Source organism: Rhincodon typus, chromosome 2 (assembly GCF_021869965.1).
Source record: "Rhincodon typus isolate 14 chromosome 2, sRhiTyp1.1, whole genome shotgun sequence".
NCBI lineage: Eukaryota > Metazoa > Chordata > Chondrichthyes > Orectolobiformes > Rhincodontidae > Rhincodon > Rhincodon typus.
The window spans coordinates 86,127,267-86,150,005 of NC_063333.1; the positions used below are offsets into that span (position 1 = coordinate 86,127,267).

The 22,739-nt window shown below is 39.7% G+C and overlaps 1 protein-coding gene across 1 annotated transcript in view; it reads left to right on the forward strand.

The window, feature by feature from the left end:
- dgkb (diacylglycerol kinase, beta) overlaps positions 1–22,739 on the forward strand; it is a 677,591-nt gene that overhangs the window by 76,328 nt on the left and 578,524 nt on the right. Inside the window, exons 5-6 of the mRNA XM_048611787.1 lie at positions 4,990–5,090; positions 15,311–15,328. Of these exons, the coding sequence (XP_048467744.1) occupies positions 4,990–5,090; positions 15,311–15,328 (119 nt within the window). The remainder of the gene's footprint in view (positions 1–4,989; positions 5,091–15,310; positions 15,329–22,739) is intronic.

The window sequence follows — 22,739 nt, forward strand, 5'->3', positions numbered from 1 at the left end:
TTTTGAAAGAGAAAGGCAGAAAGTTTAGAGGGGCATTGAATATTTTTTCACACAGCAAATGATGGGGGCCTAGAATGCATCACCTGGGAGGGTAGTAAAGGTGACAAACCTCACAACACTTTAAAAAAAGTGGATGAACATGTAATAACATGCAAGACTATGGGCCAATTCCTGGAAAGTGGGATCAGTATAGATTTAGCATAGTTTTAATAGTACATGCCTCAGTGCTGTTTGATTCTTTGAACGGTATCGGGTTAGGGTTAAATTATGAGGAGAGAGCATGGACTTTAGGGTTGTATTTTCTGGAATTGACAAAGTGAAGGACTGAATTCATGCAAGTTTTCAAAACATTAAAGGGAAGAGGTAGGGTAGATAGAGAGAAACTATTCTTGCCAATTGGTGAGACTAGGATTACGAGGCATATGATTAAAAATTAGAACCAGACTTCTTCGGAATAAAATTGGGAAGCATTTCTCCATATAATGAGTGGTATAAGTTTTTGGAATCTTTTCTGCAAACAGTAATTGGTGCCAATAAACATTAAAATTGAGATAGATTGATAGATTTTTTTATCCATGGGTATTAAAGGATGTGGGTAAAGTTGAACACATTGTGTTAGGTCGTAGATCAACTAAATTAAGGTTGAATCATAGGACAAGCTTGGCAGGCTACATAGCCTACTTATTTCTACTTCCTATGTGCCTAATATTTTACAGTGCTGTGTATTTTGGCAGTTTTAATTGTGGAAACAGAACACAAGAGTCTCTGAAATTTATTGTGCAGAAGGATACATAAGGCACATTTTGTGATGTCCCCTTGCAGAAGAAATCTAAACAAATCCTTCTGTGCTCATTTGCTGCCCCCCATCTTTCCATCTTTAGGCAATGTTTCTGTGAAGGTGACTAAGGTAGTTTGATAGCCAGCTGTCGCCTTATGATATTTCTCAATTTGTCAGTGTTCTTGTGAAAACTTTCGTAAGTGTCAACAAACTAATATACTGGAGTGATATCAAACCTGAACCCAATCCTGTCATCAGATCATGAAATGCTATCATGTCTGGTGTCAGTGAATATGATGTACAAGTAAAATTAATTCACATGGCTCAGTCTCTTTTTTGAACCCTGCATTGACTGTAGACATCACGAAGATGTTCTTTGCTTAATGAGATATATCATAATGAGATTGTTCCAGAATTGTTAAAATTAATTTCTGGAATAACTATTTCATAGACTATGCAACATTGTTGTCACCGATTAAATGTGCAAAAAAATTCTGAAACAAAATTGGAAATTACTGGAGAAGCTCAGCAGGTCTGGCAGCATCTATGGAGAGAAGGTAGAGTCAATTTTATAGTTTAATAGTACACTTTAAATAGAGTCAACATTTCGGATCCAGTGACCCCTCTTCAGAACAAGTTCCGAGGAAGAGTCACTGGACCTGAAATGTTGACTCTGCTTCCTCTCCACAGGTGCTGCCAGACCTGCTGAGGTTCTACAGTAATTTTTGATTTTGTTCGTGTTTTTGATTCATTATGTGGCAGGAGTCCAGCCATTAATTTGATTACAGATTTTCTATGGGCTGTCTCAAAATACAGTTCTGACTGGCAGTTCTACTCACGTTTATAAGAAGAATTTTTAATTTATTTTGTTTCAGTTTATCATCAAAGTTTCAGATGGAATTTAATGGCTTGCCCAATGTTAAAGCTGTTGGAGAATTTAATCAGGTTAGACAACTGCGGGTGGAGACTCTTAATGTCAGCTTCAATCTCTCAAACCCTGCCACTTGTATTTGACATATTGGGATTGCTTACAGGTTCTTGGGGTTTCCTTTCTCAAAGGTGCTTCACTCCCCAGGGACCTGACATTGGGAAGAGGGGTTCTATTGAGAGTGACCCTCTTCCATTTCTGCTGACACCCTTCTGAATTCCTATTGACTACCCTCGTGCATCTCCAGTCTTGTGACTCCTTACCATGCCCCCAGTCAGTGATTCCGTTAGCAATCCTAGGTGTTGGCTTGGTGCACCAGCAGCAGTCACTGCCTGTTTGGTAGCGCTACCAAGCAATTAAGCCTCGGCATGTACGACTTCTAAACTCCAGGCCCTTGATTCCTGAGGAAGGTCCACTGTTCCATGGTGCCTGAATTGGCAGTTAATTCTGCAGGTGTTTCCTAGCAAGGAGGAGGGCATGCCTACTATCTGCATCAATGGCATCAAATTCCCAGTAGTAACGATCACCAATAATCTGTCCTGGACCACCAGATGATGCGAGAGTCAAGAAGGCACAACAACACCTCTTCTTCGGGAGGCTACAGAAATTCGGCATGTCCGTAAGGACCCTCACCAACTTTTACAGATGCACCGCAAAAAGCATCCTATCTCAATGCATTATGGCTTGGTACAGCAACTGCTCTGCCCAGGACCATAAGAAACTACAGAAAGTTGTATGCACAGCTCAGACCATCACAAAAGCCAACCTTCCATCCATGGACTCCATTTGCACTTCTCATTGCCGTGGAAAGACAGCCAAAGATAGAGTGGATAGCCAGAGATTTTTTCCCAGGGCAGAAGTGATTATTACGAGGGGGCGTAATTTTAAGGTGATTGGAGGAAGGTATAAGGGAGATGTCAGCTGTAGGTTCTTTACACAGACAGTGGTGGGTGCGTGGAATGCGCTGCCGACAGTGGTAGTGGAGTCAGATACTTTAGAGACTTTTAAGTGACTCTTGGATAGGCACGTGGAAGATACTAAAATGTAGGGTATGCAGGGTAGTTTGATCTTAGAGTAGGATAATAGGTTGGCATAACATTGTGGGCCAAAGGGCCTGTACTGTGCTGTATTGTTCTATGTTCTGTGTTCTGTGGAATATAACATCATCAAAGGATCCTTCCACTCCAGTTATAATCTCTTCCAACCTCTTCCATCAGGCAGAAGATGCAAAAGCTTAAACACAAGTACCAACAGTTTCAAGAACAGTTTCTTCCCTGCAGCTATGAGCCTTCTGAATGGACCTCTCAAATTTCAAATCTAATGTTGATCTTGCATTTTGTGCCCCTTTGCGTCTGTAAAGTTGTATTCCTCGCTCTGTTCAATCGCTCTATGATCTTTGCGTCTTTGTATGTTATGATCTGTCCATACTGCATTTAAAACAAAACTTTCCACTGTGCTTGGGTATATGTGATGATAATAAATCAAATCAAATAACAGAGCAATGCAGGACTCTTGCTGGCTTTTCCTGTTCCCTCAATTGAGTCTTGTCTTAAATCTCAGGCTGACCTTCTCCAAGTCGGCAAGCCTTAAGAAGCAATTCGTGAGGATGAGAGAAATCAAACATAGAAACATAGAAGATAGGAACAGGAGGAGGCCATTCGGCCCTTCAAACCTACTCCGCCATTCTTCACGATCATGGCTGATCATCCAACTCAGTAGCCTGATCCTGTTTTCTCCCCATAACCTTTGATCCCATTCGCCCCAAGTGTTATATCTGGTTACCTCTTGAATACATTCAGTGTTTTGGCATCAACTACTTCCTGTGGTAATGAAATCCACAGGCTCACCACTCTTTGGGTAAAGAAATGTCTCCTCATCTCTGTCCTAAATGGTCTACTCCGAATCCTCACAGTGTGACGACGGAGATGGAGAAACCAGGAAAATGGGACAGAGTCCCCATAGGACACTGACATTAGAAATGTTCCACCATTCCCTGGTGTGATCATGACCTTGTTTGACTTTGCTCTGCATTCGATAGAGGAATGTTAAAGATCACTGCAAAGCTACTGATTGTCTTCACAATTATTTATTCATATTTATCATGTCCATTTTGTAATTTTTAACCTAGGCATTGTCTGATGTTTATTTGTGCCACTTTGTTGAATAAAGGAAATTCTGTGAATAAACAAATTAAAATGCATGTAAGGATCAAAGATCTCTATCAGATCCAAGTCCTTGCTATAATTCCTTTGGTATTGGCAGATATGGGTATGCTTGGTCTCATAGGGATTGAAGATTCTGTTGCAATCACAGTTCTCTGAGTCTGAGAAAAATACTTCATCTGAAACTTAAAAAAAACTCATAAACACAAGCAGTTCCCACTACTAGGGGCTTCTCTCAACTAGTTAAGATGTTTTTTTTTCTTCATTTATTCATGGAATGAGGACATCGCCGGCTAGGCCAGCATTTATTGTCCATCCTTAATTACCCAGAGGGCAGTTATGAGTCAACCATATTGCTGTGGGTCTGGAGTCAGATGTAGGCCAGACCAGGTAAGGATGGCAGTTTCCTTCCCTAAAGGACGTATGATCTTATGCAGCTGATCCGCAAACTCAGTGACCTGAGCACCATCAAAGCTAAATACAAACACATCCTGACTTGGAGAAGTGTGTTAATGCCCAATGGGTTTAGGCTTGTTAATAGCTCCTAATTGGATGTCGCAATGAAGGACAGGAAGAGACCATTTTACACCTTGAACTTGTTATGTCATTCATTGAAACCATGGTTGGTCTGCACCCAAACTTCATATGCCTGCCTTTGCCTCCTCTCCCTTTATATCTTTGTTCAGAGAAAAAGAATTATCAGTACCAGTTTTAAACTTAACAATTGATCCAGCACAATTGTGTTTATAGAAGGGAGTTTCAAATTACTACCACCTTTTATATGAATGAATGTTTCCTAATTTCATTTGGATGTTCCAAGGGACAACATGTAGATGAGAACTAGGACGAGGTTAAGGATCAATCGTTGAGGGACATCAGATTAAATGTAAAGAGAAACAAAGCTTTGTTTTCTGGTGTAAAATTTATTTTTAGTTTGTCTTAATTTTGTTTGTAAATGATCTATGTAACTGCATTGTTAAAAAGATTACTAATAGTTTCATTCTAAAAATGTCTAATAGTTCTGGCTAAGATTATGGGTGACATCTTTTGTCAAATGCAAAGCCTTTTCTCGGGTTTTGTTATTTTCCAAAAAAAGTAAATGCTCTTTGTTTTGTCTATAGCCAATAGACTTTGATGGCTTCAAACTGTTTATGAAAACATTCCTGGAGGCTGAGTTGCCTGATGATTTCTGTCAGCATCTGTTCCTGTCATTCAAGAACAAGTCTTCCCTTCCAAGCCCTTCATCACAGGCAAGAAATTCCAGCAGTTCCCCACTCCATGCAGGAGGTGAGTGACCAAGATCTCTAAACCAGCAGACCTTCTATATTTCTGTTTGTAAGACAGCACAAATAACAGCCTGAATAGTTTTTAAAGGAGTAGCAAATCCATGGTGATAAGGTGTGATACAAGGCACTCTAGACTATTTTCATTGCAGCAAATAAAGTTAATAGGGAAACTAATAAGTCTTTCTTTTAATCTGAGCGGTTTTGATAGTCAAGTGAAAGACAGTGAAAGTGAAAAGAGCAAAAATAATCAACACCTACAGCTGAGTGTTGGAAATTTGAAATCAAACAGAAAATTTTGGAATTACTTAGTAGAAAAGCCACACTCATGGAGAGTGAAACAGTTACTCATTAACTTGTCAGGTCTTTGATCCTTCACCAGACCCTCATCTGCAGGTTTTGTGAATCGTTGTTGACTCATTGGATCATTGGTCGCTCTGCAGTTACCTGAGACCGAAGAAAAAGGTTAGGTGAAACTTCCTTCTAAGAGAAGCTTTTTGGAGTATGAAATGTTTTTCCACAATGGGTATTTGAGGTATAGGCAATTGAAGCTTTTAAGAATGAAATTCAGTAAATAAATTAAGCAGAGGAATATACAGAAAGGCGAGGTTAGAGATCTGATTAATTTTGAATTGCTCCAGCTAAAAACAATGAAGTGAATGGCCGTTTTGCTACAAATTTCTGTGACATATTCAGAATTATAGAATCAAAGTATATAATTAGTAAAAGATAACTAGTAGCTTTAGACAAACTAACAAGTCAAACAGCCCTGAATATAAATCTTTGTCATGTGAACAAAAAGTAATTGTGCCAAATGTGCAGTGGATTAAGGGGTATTGTAATTTAAACTAAAAGGTCAGCTTACATTCCATCACTTATTTAGGAGGGGCCATAAATAAAACACAGTAATGTCTAAAGATCCCAAGCCAGAGTTGAAAATGCAAAATTTATGTTGCAGAATAAATCGGAGTACTCTCCTGAATTTGTGTACATGTAATCCCAGCCCCAACTTTTAAGATGGTGCCATTTATTTTAAAATCACAGCTTCTCATGTTGCCTACCAAATGCACTGCTCCACAGTTCACTTAAATTTCATCAGCAATGTGTTTTCCCATTTCAGCAGTCTGTCAGTTTTGTTCTGAATTTTATGACTCTCTGTATTGATAATTTCATTTGAGTTGTGTATCAGCTGCAAACATTAAACTATGCTCTATAGACCCAAGTCTGGTCCATTGATATATAAAGAACAATGATTCTGTTATTCACCGCTGTGAAACAATTTACTGCTGTCTGTGCAAATTTTGCAGGTATGCTGTCGCTATTCATTTAGTCTGACTGGCAAATAATTATGATAGCTGCTCTATTGTTAATGTAGCAAATAGTTAAACAGGTAGTTAGGGTTAATTGATTAATTGTTTGGCTAGATATAAAGGGAGAAAAGTAGCGACTAGTGTGTGGAAAGAGCTGCTAGACTGATCAGTTCATAAACTCTAACCATAATGGAAGATGTTTAGTATCCTACCTGGACTACTAGCTTGGAAATGAGTTGATCCCGATAACAGAGGATGATTCCTAACATTGAAGATTTAAATTAAGTTTTTTTTCTTTCGGAAAGATCTAATTTTGCTGCTTTTGAGAAGAATCATTGAAAATAGGTGTGAAGTGTCAAAATATGATTTCACATTGATGATGTTTGAAGCTGAATCTTAGGATCATTGGAAAAATTAATTAATATATGGACACAGGTTATGTCCTTACCAAATCAAAATTAAATGGAGATATAGCCTTGTCACTTTCTGTTCCTCCTAGAAGCAGGGTTAAATGTAAAATATTTTCAGAGCTAGAGGCTCAAAAGTTGGACACTGAGGAAGGTTTGGACAATTTATGGCAAAATATCTGAGAAATATGATCTCTTAAATTCATATGATGTTTGGCCAGACATTGATAAATTTAGAAAGCCAGGCAGTTATTCCATAAAATAATATATAATGAAATTTAAATATCTATTTGGATATTCCCACCTCAGAGCTTGAAATTTAAATTGTTGTATGTGTTAAAGTGTAGTTAGACTTTCAGAAAAAATAAATGCTTTTTGGAACAGATTTCAGGAGTCCTAAAAAAAAGTCCTGGGATAATATTCATTCCCAGTGGTCTTCATGACTGAAATGGGACATTCAGCTTAATGCAAACAATAGAAGATTCATTAACAGTGCAGTATGATACCACCCAGACACAATTTGAAAGCGTCAAAACAAAAGGAGAATTATAACTAAAAGGAGTGAGAGTATTAAGGTCTCTGGCAGTTACAACAAACAACAGGAACTGGGGAACTAAAACAAAGGAGTGAGCCCCTGAATGTCTGGGATAATTCCAATAATGGTTTCAAATTCTGCTTAAAACACCATTATGCAATGAATTGACCTAGATGAAATAACAACATGTTTGAAATTACATATAACATGGAAGGCTCAGAAGAAGAAGATAATGATACTGAGACACTGATTGGACGAAGGGAATGGCACTAACTACAAGAGATTTCATCCTGGCGATGAAGGTTTTAGTCCCATACGCATTCAAGTGTGCTTTTTTGGACAGGGAATGTGCATCTACATTGCATGGAGTGGGTTGCTTAAAATAATATCTAGATTTCCAAGATAAATGAGGGTATTGAATTTGGGAACTCTACCTGCTTCAAATTTGGGAATGTCATTGTGCTAAAATCACTAAAATGTTTGGTGATTCCCTGTAAAACAACCGAAGTAAGCCACTTTATCTGAATAATCTTTGTGCCAAATGAAATATATTTATGTTGTACAGGCTATCTATGACTGGGCATAGGCAATTTTTCTTAGGAAATCATTGGATTTACAGTTTACTCATTCCAAACATTATTGTATTACTTCAACAATGCCTAACGTTTCTAATCAAAATATAAAGTAGGTGTTATTAGCATCAGGAGAAAGGAATTTAAAGGAAATGTGACTAATTATCTTAATACTACATCAGAAGTTTGCTGATCCATCATCTCACATGTCAGAGACCCTACCAAAGGATGGAGGATAGTACATTAAAGGACGATGAGTACATTAAACTTACAGAAGGGTAAGCTTGATATAGTTTTTTTTAAAGAAAGGACACTGTAATATCCCAAAGTGTGTATTGCATTAGCTGGGAACTTTAAATGAAATTGCAGCAATAGTCCGTAAGGCCATGAAATAAGCTAAAACAATCAGTTTCATCTTGCACTTGATAGATGTAGCAACTAGATCTACTCAGTCTATAATAATATATAGTAAAGAGCAAAGATAAATAATGAAGAAGGTAATGGAGAATCGTTAGGCACCGGATTGGAGCCACTAGCTAAATTCCTAAATGACAAGAATCTTCTTGATTCATCCATCCCTTTGGTTGTTTCGATGAAGTGAATTTAAAAAGGATCCCTTCTCTTGTGGATAACTCTCCCAGACTCAAATTAATTTGTTTCAAAAGGAGTCAGATTAACCTGGCCTTCTTGAATTAACAAAAAGAACAAGTTTATTAATTACTGCAAGCGAAATGAAATACAAATGCAACCTGCATACAAATTTGAAATAAGAAGTGAGTCCAAAAGAGAGAGCGTTTTAGAAAATGTTATATCATTCAGATTCTGAGTTGTTTGATAGAGCAGGTAGTTGAACATCACGGCCATGGCCTTCATAGTTGACCGGGTGGTTTCATGATCGTCAGTATTGCATTTCGGTTGATATTGTATAACTCTGATTCTTTTCAACAGTGATTGGATTTAGCGTGAGAGAGAGCCTTTTTGTTGTCCTGCTTCCTTTTGTCTGGCTCATTACACTCAGAGTGAGAGAATCTTTGCCTGTAATGTAGGGGTGACTAGGGGATCATATGCTTTTCATTGTACCCAGGCTGGTGCACGCAAGAATGTCCAGTCCCACTTATGCACTCCAACAGAGTTTAAACTGGCCTTTTAACCCTTGCCTTATATATTCTTCAATGGGAAATCATGATATATGGCTGCAGTTTGAGATATAAACAATGGGTCTTCACTTGCTCTTGTGTAGGGGTTTGTTGGCCCTTTGTTATCCTTGTAGTCACGAGATTACTGTCCAATCTGTTTCGACTTACTTCTTTGAAAGACTGTTGTTTAATGTTCTCTTCGCATCTACTGGTTTGAAATTCTGTGGTTCTCTGTATCCAGGATGTGGCTAAATCTATATCCACAGCAGTTTTGTTTTTAAAGTAAAAACATTTTGAAATTACAATTAAAAATGTTTCCAATATGTTAGAGTTGTGAGCTGTGGTCATGACATTTTACAGGATGGCAATTAATCTGTTAGAGTGCATACTTTAAGCTTAACTGGCAGGTGATTACAGACTCTGAGAATCTGAACACACCTTATAGTTGAAGCACAGCTAGTAGGAACTGCCGATGCTGGAGAATCTGAGATAACAAGGTGTAGAGCTGGATGAATACAGCAGGCCAAGTAGCATCAGAGGAGCAGGAAAGCTGACGTTTCGGGTCTGGACACTTCTTCAGAAATGGAAGAAGGGTCCTGACCCGAAACGTCAGCTTTCCTACTCCTCTGATGCTGCTTCGCCTGCTGTGTTCATCCAGCTCTACACCTTGTTATCTTATATAGTTGAAGCACCATGCTTTTGGCCAACACACATACTGGACAACTACAAGGATGAGATAATGACTGAATATGGACAAAATGATACAGGGAGGGAGGGCAAGACCAGAAGGGGGGCAGTGAATGGAAGATTGGTACCATTATAGAAAGAGCAGGGAAAGTAAAGAGCAAATACAAATTTTGGCTAATTGTGCAAGGTAAGGACAGGAGATAAGATTTATGGATTGGCAAAATGAGGTAAAGATGTGAAAGACCAGAAAAAGACCAGAAATCGGAATATAGACTAACAAAACATGGCCATCAGAAGAGATAGGAACATGTGAAAGTTCATATTTGGGAGAGAGTTTGCTTAAGTAGCAACCAGAACAAGATGGTAAGTAGAGGCTGTACTTTGACAGGAGCAGACTGGAAATGCTACAGAAATAGAACCCCTTACATTCAAGAGATTTCAGTAGCTACAAACAAATTATAAGATAAATTGAATACAAATGCCAAACAACAGTAGATGGAGAGCTGGAAATAATTGGGTTTATATACTGAAGTAGCAGAGAGGAGACAGCCAGTCTTGTCATGGATGGATTAGGACACAAAAAAGGTGCTCCATGACGGAACATGCAAGACTGAAGCCAGACTAGTGTTTTGGGGTTTTAAAGAGAAAATGTTAATCATCATGTTGGAGTGAATTCCCTTACTTAAGGAAAAGTGATCTTGAAGATCACCTTGATATTATTGCAGGGTGAAAAGTTTTAAAGATAAGTATACTTGAAGGCACCTAAAGAAGCAGATGATATAGAAGAGAAGCAATGGAAACAAAACAGATGATTTTATAGGCTGAATGATAGAGTGAGGGTATGGTCTTTCTCAGTTAGGTCCATCTTGCTGTAAGTATGTTGCATTCAATTTACATCTTTATGATGCACATTATTAATATTCTGTCAGGAATTTGTGTGGTGTGTGAAGTTCAAAGGAAGTTTAAGATTGGAAGTGCAATTTCAGGGCCCTTTATGTATGTATGGTTAGACATTAAGCAGAATAGATCAGGAGTCTCTTTGGATTAAGCAGAAAGTGATACTCTGATGGTTGAATTGAGCCAGTTCCTCCCAAAAAGAGAATTTTGCACCCAGGGAAGAAATTGTCAGTTAAAAAGTTTGATTGAGTAGTTAAACCAGTTGTGCACTCAGACTAGACCCAATGCTAGTTATGATGTATGGGAATTGAGTAGTATAGTTGAGGAAACCTTGAAAGCAAATCAACATTAAAGAAATTAAAACCAAAAAGATACACACTCTGGTTTAAAGTCATGGCTGACAAAGAAGTTATGAAGATCATCCTTTTTGGTGATATTCACATGCTAATATTCTGGATAATGACTTGAATATGGCAGCATTTATCAGATTATGAATATATGCATTAGGAGCAAAAGTAGGTTATTTGACCTCTCAGCCCTGCTTTGACATTCAGTAAGAATCATGGATGATTTTTTTTGTTTGTATTTAATATTCCAGTATATCCCTTTGCTTCCCCCTGCTTAACCAGAATCTATCTACAATGAAAATTGGAAATGGTGAAGAAATTCAGCATCTGAGCAGAAAGAAACCGAGTTATTACTTTGAACTAAAGACTGTACTTTCAAAAGAGGACTGATATAGCCAAAAATGGCTAAGAATGTAAATTGAAAGTACCTGAGGTGCTGAAACATTGTTCTCATAAAAGTTAAAGGCAGAACTGTGTATTTATCTAATTTTCTAAAGAAAATGCTATGCAAAGGCAATCTGTGAAAAAGTTGCCGATTGAATGTTATGTGGATAACCAGTGTCTTTCGAACAACATACGTTTGACAAAGGATGTTGGTGAGAAGTAGTTGAGATTGATCATGATGAAGAAAATGTTAGAAAGAGAATAGATTTCCAAAATGAATTGGGTTGCTGCTAATTGTCGGTTGTCAGACTGTGTCACAGGAAAATGGGTGCTTGCTCCAATCAATTATTGGAGGTTCTCAAAGGTACCTGATGACATAAGGAGTTATGAAAACCTGAAAGAATTTATTTTTTGTTTAGGTTACTTTGTGATTAAACATGTTTCTTTTTATTTCAAGAAAGATTTAGAAATATAGAAGGTTGACAGTATTATATGGAGAATTAAAAACATGTTATTGATCAGTTTTATTATAATATAAGGTTTAGAATGTGAAAAAAGAAGATAAGCATCAAGGAGCCCTGATAAAACTGAAAACAACTGGTATTGGGAGGAAAGTTCTCTGCTGGTTGGAATCATGCAGAGCACAAAGGAAGATGATTCAATCATCTCAGCCCAGGACAACAGGGTAGTGTCTCATGCCCAGACGTCGTCATCATCATCATCATCATCATCCTCATCATTGAATTTATTTTAATTATAAGTTCAGTGTTCATATGCGACAAGAACTGGACAACATCCTAGTTTGGGCTGATAAGTGCCAAGTAGCTTCCACCACACGCAGGGCCAAGCAATGACCATCTCCAACAAGAGAGAATCTAACAATCGCCCTTTGCCATTAAGTCATCTTTATCACCATTGAAATCACCAATAACAATATTCTTGAAGGTTATTGTTTTCAAGAAACTGAATTGGACCAGTCATATAAATTCTCACTACAAGAGCAAATCAGAGGCTAGGAATTCTCTGACAAGTAACTGTCACCTGTATCCCCAGTGTTTTTTCACCAACTACTGGTTAGATGGCATTCTCTCCGTTTGCCTTGATGAGTGCAGCCCAACCACACTCATGAAGTTTGATACCATCCAGGGCAAAGGAGCCCATTTGATTGACATTTCATTCACCACTTTCAAAATTCACTCTATTGTGTACCATCTGCAAGATGTGCTGCAGCAATTCACCCATGATCTTACCCTGTATCTTCCAAACCCATCACTTTGTCAACCTAGAAGGACAAGAGCAGAAGAGGCAAGGGAATATCAACACCTAGACATTCCCCTCCAACTTAGAGACTATCCTGACTTGGAACTATATCACTATACCTTCTGTGCTACTAGGTCAAAACCGTGAAACATCCTTCCTAAAAACATTGTGTTTGTGTCCCTACGCACCAAGAACTGGAGCAGTTCAAGAAGGCAGCTCAATGCCACATTCTCCAGGACAATGATGTAACCAGTAATGACATTGCATGAACAAGCTTTTTAAAAAAATGCAATTCTCCCAGTGGCAGAGACACTGTGGGGATGGCCTTCCTACCAGAAGACAGTTAAGGATCACATAAGGGCATCTTTCCACCAATCCTCACATTTCTAACAGTGTTGGAGAAGCACCATCTGTCATATTGAAACATCATCCAGTAAAACCTTGGGGTCCTTCTGATTGGAGCCCTGTGGCCCAAGGAGGAGCCTTTGGATGGAAAGGGATGCTCTTAGAAAAGCACTTTGCCAATCTCATTAACCACATCTTCCTTGTTCTTGATAAAGCTTGACTGATTCATCCTGGCAGCCCAGACCCCTTTTACCGAGGTTCCATGATGCTGCCTCCAAGCTGGGTGCAGCTGTAACATTCTTTAATGGTAACAGTGCCACTACTGGGACTGAGGAGATGTCAGCCCTCTGATTGGCCAATAACTCTTGGAGGCAAGTGCCTTCCATTAAGAGAAAATTAAGAGTCATTCTGTGCAGAGAACTAACAGATTGTCATAGAATTGATTTGGAGCTCAATGGCCAAGTTAAGAATTGTCCTTGGCTTGGCTTCTTCAAGAAAATTTTCTTCCTATCCTTAATCAGGTCCAACTTTCCTTTGACTGCCCTTGACTACTTTCGCATTTGTAAAAACTTTATTATTTGTTATCTCATTCTCTGTTTTCTTCGTATTTCTGTTTACTCCTCTTAATCCCTTTTTATTTTGTATTTTCTCTATCCAGCTGTCTTCCAGCTATCTCATTTTTACACCTATGACTTCAGCCATTAAAGGAGCTTTCCCTTTTAGATGCATTTTCCCTTTAGGAACTCTAAATCTGGGCCATCTTCACTTTGAAAGCTTAACATTATTTCACTGACTGTTTTGCTTCCCAACTTTTGATTACAATCCATCTGGACCAGATTTATCTTCAGTTCACTGAAGTTACCTTCCTCTAGCTCATTGCTTTTATGTCTGATTTTAACATGTCATTTCAATAACTATTTGAAATTGAATAATATTGTGATCACTATTTTCCAGGGGCCTCCTACTGAAACATTTCCATTTGTTCACTTCACCCCATCAGCACAGCTTTCTTCTTTACTGAAACACAATTGATCAAGAGAGTTCTGTTACGAATATTTTGAGAGTTCCTCCAACTGTCACTGTTGCAGAATATATTAGGATCAATGAAATTTGCAATATCCCTATTCTCTAGTTCTTGAATCTTTCTGTGATTTATTTTCAAATCCACTCCTTTGTTATCTTCTCATTCTTCTGTGCTGTATTTTAAAGTTGGATTCTACCTCTTCTCTTTTTCCATAGTTATGACTAACTCAGTAGCACTGAGAATTGTATTTACCTAGCACCACTTGTGGTAACATTACACAGGCTTACTTCTGTCCCTCACAGGAAATTAATAACTTGTAGCTAGGAATATTAAATTACCCAACTCCCTTTTTTTTGAGCCAGGTCTTTATTAATCCTACAATATGCTAAACCATTTTGGTGATCTGTGCCATTCTTACTGATTATAAAGTGTGCATTTACATACATGCACAAGAACACATATATAATGTTGCATGCTTCTGCCCCATCTCTAATTCTCCCTATTTCCCAACTATGCTTTATACTACTACTGTTTGTCTTTCCAGTTGGAATGCATCTTGATTCTCCTCTCTAATATTTCAACTTGGTGTCTGTCCTCTTGCCAATTCAATTTAAACTCTCTGTCAATACTTGTTAGACAACAATGAGACCATTGGTCCCAGCTTTACTGAGGTGCAACCAATCACCTTGACCAAAATCCTCTTGTCTCAGTATTGATCTCACTGCCCCAGGAACCTGAAGATATCCGATTTGCTCCATTTCTTCAGCTATTGATTAATCCTATACTTTATAACACATGCCTTTGAGAGTATTCCAGCAATGATCACCTTAATGGTTGTACTTTTTAAATTGCTCCCAGGTTCCTGAAACTGGGACTGCAGGACTTCAACTGTTTTCCTTCTTTGTGTTGTTGAACCATGACTACTGGCTGTTCCTCCTCTGCCTCAAAATGTTCTACTCCCTGTCTCTGGATTTCTGTACCCAGGCATCAGAGAGGGGTGTGTGTGTTTGGAGGGTGGGGTTGGGGCAGCCATTTTGTGCCATTAAAGATGGTGATTCCAGAAATGTCTTTCTGCATTTTGGACTATTGAAGGTCCTGTGTTGAATGCCCTCACCTCCCCACCCCATTCCTCCTCCTCTCTCCCCAACACTCCATCTGCAGTCATTTGCTCACATTTCTCTGGATGTTGTCCAGACCAGATGCCCATGAAGTCTCAGTGCCTTACCTGGTGTACAGTTCTGAAAACTGCTTTGAGAGTTCCACACTCGGATGAGTCCTGTAGTAATCTCTTCTTCTGGCCTTGCTGGATGGCCACACACTTACTAATCTTCCACACTCTGAGAGCTGACTCTCTCTTAGAACAAGCAGACAAGGATAATCACAGCCGTTTGTAAGCTCTGGAGTAGCTTTTTTAAAATTTGATTTTATTTTATTATTGTCATGTACCTCGGTACAGTGAAAAGTTTTGTTTCGCATGCAGTACAGGCAAATCATACCAGACAAAGTGCATTAGGATGATAGAACAGAATGAATAATAGAATGGTACGGCTGCAGAGTAGGTGCGCAAACAGTGAGATCAATGTTAAATTTAAAATTTGAGAGTTCCCTTCAGAAGTCTGATAACAGCGGGGAAGAAGCTGTTCTTGAATATGTTGGTATGTTGTTTAAGCTTTTGTATTTTCTGCCTGATGGAAGAACTTATAGCTGGGCTGGGAGGAGTCTTTGATTATATAGGCTGCCTTTCCAAGGCAGTGAATGGTTTCTCAAGCTTAGAAAGCCCACATTTGTGTTTGTGTAAATAGAGGCATGCCTAGTTATCAAGGATACACACCCTGACTGGGAATTTTCCCTCGGCGCAGGAATTGCAGACAGTAGGTCTCAGCTATCCTGTCATGTCACACACCACCCCCATTTAAATCAGTCTATAAATTTATATACTAAACAAAAACAAAGAAAGAACTGTGGATAAAAACCGAAAGAACTGCGGATGCTGTAAATCAGGGACAAAAACAAAGTTGCTGGAAGAGCTCAGCAGGTCTGGCAGCATCTGTGAAGGAGAAAACAGTTAATGTTTCGGGTCTGGTGACCCTTCCTCAGAACTGATGGTGGTTGGGAAAACGTCAGTTTATATGCAGAAAATAGGGAGGTGGGTGGGGTAGGGAGTAAACGATAGGATAGAGCCCAAAGAGAGAGAAAGACAGTTGGACAGACAAAGGAGTTGCTAATGATCAGGCTGGGAGGGTGAATAGTTGTTAATGGGGACTGTTAGTGACTAACAACAGGGGGTGTGTAATGGCAGCCTATGTGGTAACAAGGCCTGGTGTGTGGGGTAGGGGGCTGGGACATGGGAGAGGTTAGGCCATAAAATTATTGAACTCAATATTGAGCCCGGAGGGCTGTAGGGTCCCCAAGTGGAAAATGAGGTGTTGTTCCTTCAGCTTGCGTTGGGCTTTGCAGGCAACAGGTAGTTCAGGGTCTTTTTTGCGATCAGAACGTAGATGTTCTGCGAAGCGATCACCTGGTCTATGCTTCGTTTCCCCAGTGTAGAGGAGACCACATTGTGAGCAGTGAATGCAGTAGACTAGATTCTGGGAAGTGCAGGTGAAGATATGTTTGGGCCCTTGGATTCTGGGGAGGGAGGAGGTAAATGGGCAGGTGTTGCGTCTTCGCCGGTTACAGGGGAAGGTGCCATCGGGCTTTGGGGAGGTGTTGGGGGTGAAGGAAGTGTGGACCAGGGTGTCCAGGCGGGAACGGTCCCTGTGGAAGGCGGACAATGGAGGGGAGTGGAATATGTGTCTGGTGGTGGCATCTTGCTGGAGGTGGCAGAAATGGCGTCTGATGATCTTCTGGATGTGGATGCTGGTGGGATGGTAGGTAAGGATAAGGGGAGCCCTATCGCTGTTGCGGAAGGGAAGAGAAGGGGTGAGGGCGGAAGTGCGGGAGATGGGTCGGACCTGATTGAGGGCCCTGTCGACAACGGAGGTGGGGAATCCTCAGTTGAGGGAGAAGGTGGACATTTCGGAGGCTCCCTTGTTGAAGTTGGCCTCATCTGAACATATGCGACGGAGACGGAGGAACTGAGAGAATGGGATGGAGTCTTTATAGGAAGTGGGGTGTGAGGATGTATAGTCCAGGTAGCTGTAGGAGTCAGTGGGTTTGTAATGGATATTAGTGGCCAGTCTATCCCCAGAAATGGAAACAGAAATATCAAGGAAGAGAAGGGAGGAGCCAGAGATAGACCAGGTGAAAGTGAGTGCAGGGTGGAAATTGGAGGCGAAATTGATGAAGTTTTCCAATTCCAGACGAGAGAGGGAAGCAGCACCGACGATATCATCACTGTTTCGGAGAAAGAGTTGTGGGTGGGGGCCGGGATAGGACTGGAACAAGGAATGTTCCACATACCCCATGAAGAGACCAGCATAACTAGGGCCCATGCAGGTACCCATGGCAGCCCCTCTTACCTGAAGAAAATGAGAGGAGTTGAAAGAGAAGTTGTTGAGGGTGAGGGTGAGCTTGGCCAAGCGGAGGAGGGTGGTGGTGGATGGGGATGGTTCAGGTCTTTGCTCCAGGAAGAAGCGGAGAGCCCTGAGACCCTCCTGGTGAGGAATGAACGTGTAAAGGGATTGCATATCCATGGTAAAGAGGAGGTGGCTGAAGCCGGTAAACTGGAAGCTTTGAAACCGGCGTAAGGCGTCAGATGAATCATGGATGTATGTGGGTAGGGATTGGACCCGGGGGGGGAGAAGACTGAGTCAAGGTAGGAAGAGATGAGTTCTGTGGGGCAGGAGCGGACAGTCCTGTTTTTGGATTTTTGGCAGGAGGTAGAAACGAGCCGTGCGGGGTTGGGGGACTATTAGCTTGGAAGCGGATGGGGGGAGATCACCGGATGAAATGAAATCCATAACCGTAGTGGATACAATGGCCTGATGTGCCATGGTGGGGTCATGGTCCAGGGGAAGGTAGGAGGAGGTATCTGAGAGTTGGCGCTCAGCCTCTGCAAGCTAGAGGTCAGTACGCCAGTTAACAACAGCACCACCCTTATCGGCAGGCTTGATGACAAAGTCAGGGTTGAATCTGAGTGCATGGAGTGCAGTCAGTTCGGACGGAGATAGGTTGGATTTGTTGAGAGGGGCAGAGAAATTGAAGCGACTGATGTCACGTCGACAGTTCTCAATGAAAAGATCGAGTGCAGGTACAAGGCCAGAGGGAGGGGTCCAGGTGGAAGGAGAGTGTTGGAGTTGTACAAGGGGGTCTGTGGGACGGGGAGAGGAGTCTTGTCCAAAGAAATGAGTACGAGGTGAAGACGGCGGAAGAAGAGTTCGGTATCATGCCGTGCCCGAAATTCGTTAAGGTGGGGACGCAGAGGAATAAAGCTGAGAACTGTGGATGCTGGAAATCAGAAACAAACCCAGACCCAGTTCTGAAGCATGGCCATTGGACCCGAAATGGTAACTCTGCTTTTTCTCCAAGAATGCTGCCTGACCTGCTGAGTTTTTCCAGCATTTTCTGATTTTGTTTCTGATTATTTATGTATTTACTACTGTCCATTGGTTTGAAAAAATTGATATCACCTTCTGTTCTAAATCAAATACTTGCTGTCAGCAAATTTTGATTGCCACTGAGTGTAGTTAGGCATTCCATTTAGCAGATACTCTCAGTTCCGTGTTGTAGGCTTTTATTGTCATTTTTCCTGGTCCATCACGTTTACTCTGGATATTAGTAACCCAAGTCAGTTCTAGCAACAGAATGTAATCATTGTTTTTATTAAAGCAAATTACACTATGAAAAATACTACGAAAATCTTACAATGATTACATGAAGACCTGAACACTTATATGTTTTCAGGCTGAAACAGGTGATTCTGTCTTAAGTTCTGGTCATTGATCAATTGATCTCTTACTAGCTAAATCTTTGCTGGGTCGTAAGTTGTTTTATACACGCCATACAAAAAAGCTATACATTCAAAGTCTTTGATACTATCCAGTCTCCAGAAAATGATCAGTTTTGAGTACTGGCAAACATCACAAATTTGTCATGTTTTCAATGTCAGTTTAATCAGTTTACTCATTAAGACTTGATTTTGTCTTCTTGGAAAATTGTCTGTCTCTTGCCCTTCATGAACTGTGACATAAACTTAGCTTGTCCTCACTTTTCATCACTTCTTTGTCATCTGGTCAACAGTATGATATTTACACAGCACAATTCCATGTTTGTCACAAATTCAGTTGATAAAATGTCCAATTTATCACATCTGATTCGCTGCATCTATTTTAAACAGTTTTTCCAAAGGTACTGTGACATTTCAGTCCGTTACTGCTGAGTTACAGGGCTTGATGTAAAACAAATAGCACACATTCCTTCAGCAGAAGACAAAAATGTTAAAAACCAGTGACTTCTTCATAATAATTAGGTCATTATCAAATTTCATGTTTTCTCCTCACTTCATTTTAATTTTCTTCAACTTTATTTCTGCTAACCAAACCAATTTTATGTTAATATCTACAATTTGCACAGTTCTGTTTGCAGCGTCCAATGATTTTGAACTGTAGTTCTGAATATTGTGTCCAATTGCTATTCCAATCAGGACAACAAGTATGGATGCTTTGTGGAAAGATTAATATTTGTTTTTCCCTAATTCTGAAAACTTACAAATCCACCTTCCGTTGAACTGTCCGTGTTTGGCTGCAATAGAAATGTTGAAGTGTTTCGAAATCCAGTCATTGCTGATCTGCCAAATGAACTAATGGATGAATTCAGTGCTAAAAAAGACATCTTTGCAGAGTTTAAATTGCTAGCTGGCTGTATTAATTATTGTTGCCAGTTACTGGGAAGGTGCCTTGCAGCACATTCATTTACTTGTAGATCTCCAGCATTACACTTGTCACAAAGTATGTTGGTAAATAAGATAAATAACTAGCTCCCTTCTGGCACTATTGTTGCTGTGTTTTATTGAGCTGTTTAATTTATGGCTTCACAAGTGTTAAAAGAACTGTCTGCTGCACTGTTTGATTGTGACCAACTTGAAACTCATTCATTCCTAATAGTACTGCTCCCAGCTCCTACTTGTTTGTATACCTGTGGCTAAAACTCTGCTGTGAATGAGAATTTCACATTTCTGAATCACTTGTGAAAACAAACCCACTGATGGCAAAGTCCTATTCCTGTGACCAATAGTGGAGCTGAATTTGCTGCTAATTATTATCTTCAAATGTGGGTGTTGTTGCTATGTTACATAGAGCTTGCATTGAAATTTGTGGCTTGACTCTTATGATCCCCAAGTTATGAGAATACTGAACAAGTCAGATATTTGTTAGGATCTGGCTTGATAGATCATAATCATGTATAGATTATAATGCATGTGAGAAGCAAGTGTAAGAAGATAGGATCAAATTGAAACACCAAATTAATCTTTGCAAATTTGACAGAAAAAAAACAAACCAATAATGACTGAGTCAGTATAATGAACAAGTCAAATCATGATTCTAAACAATATGTAATGCCACCTATTCATATTTTTAAACTAGCTTTAGCTTTTTACAGAATTTTTGAAAGGCTTTTAACCATGCTCGTATTCCAGAAGGCAGTTTCTTTTTATTCTGGGTCTGGCTGTACAAGCTACAGCTCAGGTTAAAGGTATAACCCTACTATTATGAGATCCTAGTTCAAGTATGACCATAGTCAACAGTCACGTGCTATGATTCTCTCGATGCACATAGACACTCTCTTGGCATCTCATCTGTCATTGGACTTTTTCCAGAGCTAATTGGTCCTACCAGATCTCCAGAACTCTCCTTTTCTCTCCCTACAAATACAGAACTGAATTCTTTGGTTAAACACAGCAAGTTTTGTTTTTGGCAGCCTCCAGGCACAGCCTTCCTCTGCTTACTTAAGTTGTTAAAATCAAAGCCCACCAATTTTTGACACAGCATAGCTGCACCCTCAGAAATTCTCTCCTTCACAACTGCAGGTCTCTTTTGTTTCTAAAAGCCTTTCAACTGGGTCAAAGTTTCATACATATCTTGTAAGGAAATAGAAGTCTCCTTGGTCAATCCTAAGTCAAAGTATTATTTGTAAATCTGCACAAGCACAACAAAACAAACTGAAATTAAACAAACTCTAAATCAACTTAGACTGAAACCAAATCTTTACATTTTCAACGCATAACCTGTATTAGAGACAATTATTATACCCTGGATGGATGTGACATTAAAACACCAGTAGTAAGAATTGAATGTTACTGCAACAAAACTGTTACTATTCATTCAGGAAGGAGCCATCATTTCAAATAAATAGTTTATTTTAATTGAACAATTCCAAATGAGCCAACAGTACTTTAACTGTTTCTTGATTCAAGGATGATGTCTATTCAGGTTACACTTTTGCCCTAAGTCGTTGTATGATTTCCATCTCTAGTTGCTGGGATAATGTAAATGATGACTGTTAAGGTCTTTAAACCTGCGCCAGTGACCTGTCCAATCAAGACTGGGCTGTGGATCATGGACACTGGAATACAGGTTCTGGGAGAAGGCTACCCAAGATTTCCTCCAGTGACTTGAGTGCTTGACATTTGAAACCACCTCTCACCGAATTTCTACAAGTTCCCAGCAGGGCTTTGTGATAGATACAAAATGGCATTTATACCAAGATGTGACCCATACACTACCCAACATGCGGGGGCAGTAAGGCAAAATTGGGAAGGAAGATAAATTGTGACCCTTAAAGTTTATCTAAGGATTCTGTTCAGAGCCCCTACCTGCCTTCATAGTTTCTCACGTCAAAATTAGTGTTTCCTGGGTTGGACCCTGCTTTGTAACTTTTCAACATCTTCCCCCAGAATGACCAGTAAAAGTTTACAGGAATTTTCTTCCCCCCAGACAATCAATTTGAATGACACATCAGAGTCAACATTTGATTTAGCATGTTGAAAAAAAGGAACTCTTCCCGTATTTTCTTTCCTTAAAAACTGAAAGCAAGCCAGATTCTCGTGTGAGCCAGACTGTGTAGAATAAACAGAAAGGTGTTTATTCAGCTGCAGTTTTAGAAGAATTGGAAAGAGAGGATATGTTCCATCTTCATTAATCACACAGCATGCTGGCTATGCAAACAAGCTGACACAGGGGTCTTGCTGAGATGTAAACTGGGTTGGAGTGACTGCAAGCAGTTTCTTATTGTTTCATTTCTCGTTATCGTATTAATGGTTTTAAATGGCTTAGATCTGGAAATAATGCCCTTAGAAACTGTGAGCTCTGACAGAACAGCAAGGAGGATGTTGCTGCTGCCTCAAGATATCACTTGCCCCCACCCACAATACAGGGCGGAAGCTGATTAATTTTGTATAAATAGTTCAGATGAAGCTTGAAGGATGATCTCTGATAAAGCCCCCATCTCATACATTCTTTCAGTTGTGATCGAAGTGTTTGTACCAGAGGTTCCTTCATGATATTTGGATGTTACTTAATAGTTTTAAAATGTTATGATGTTGAGCATACTTTTCAGCTTTAACTGCTGGGATGTGCAGCAGTTAAAGCTGAAAAGTATGCTCAATATCATAACATTTTAAAACTATTAAGTAACATCCAAATATCCTCATTGAAACTCTCAACTAATTTGAAATGGGTATAAATCAGCATCGGCAATCAGGGATCAAGAAAACCAAATTGTTTGAAAATATAAGTTTCAACAAA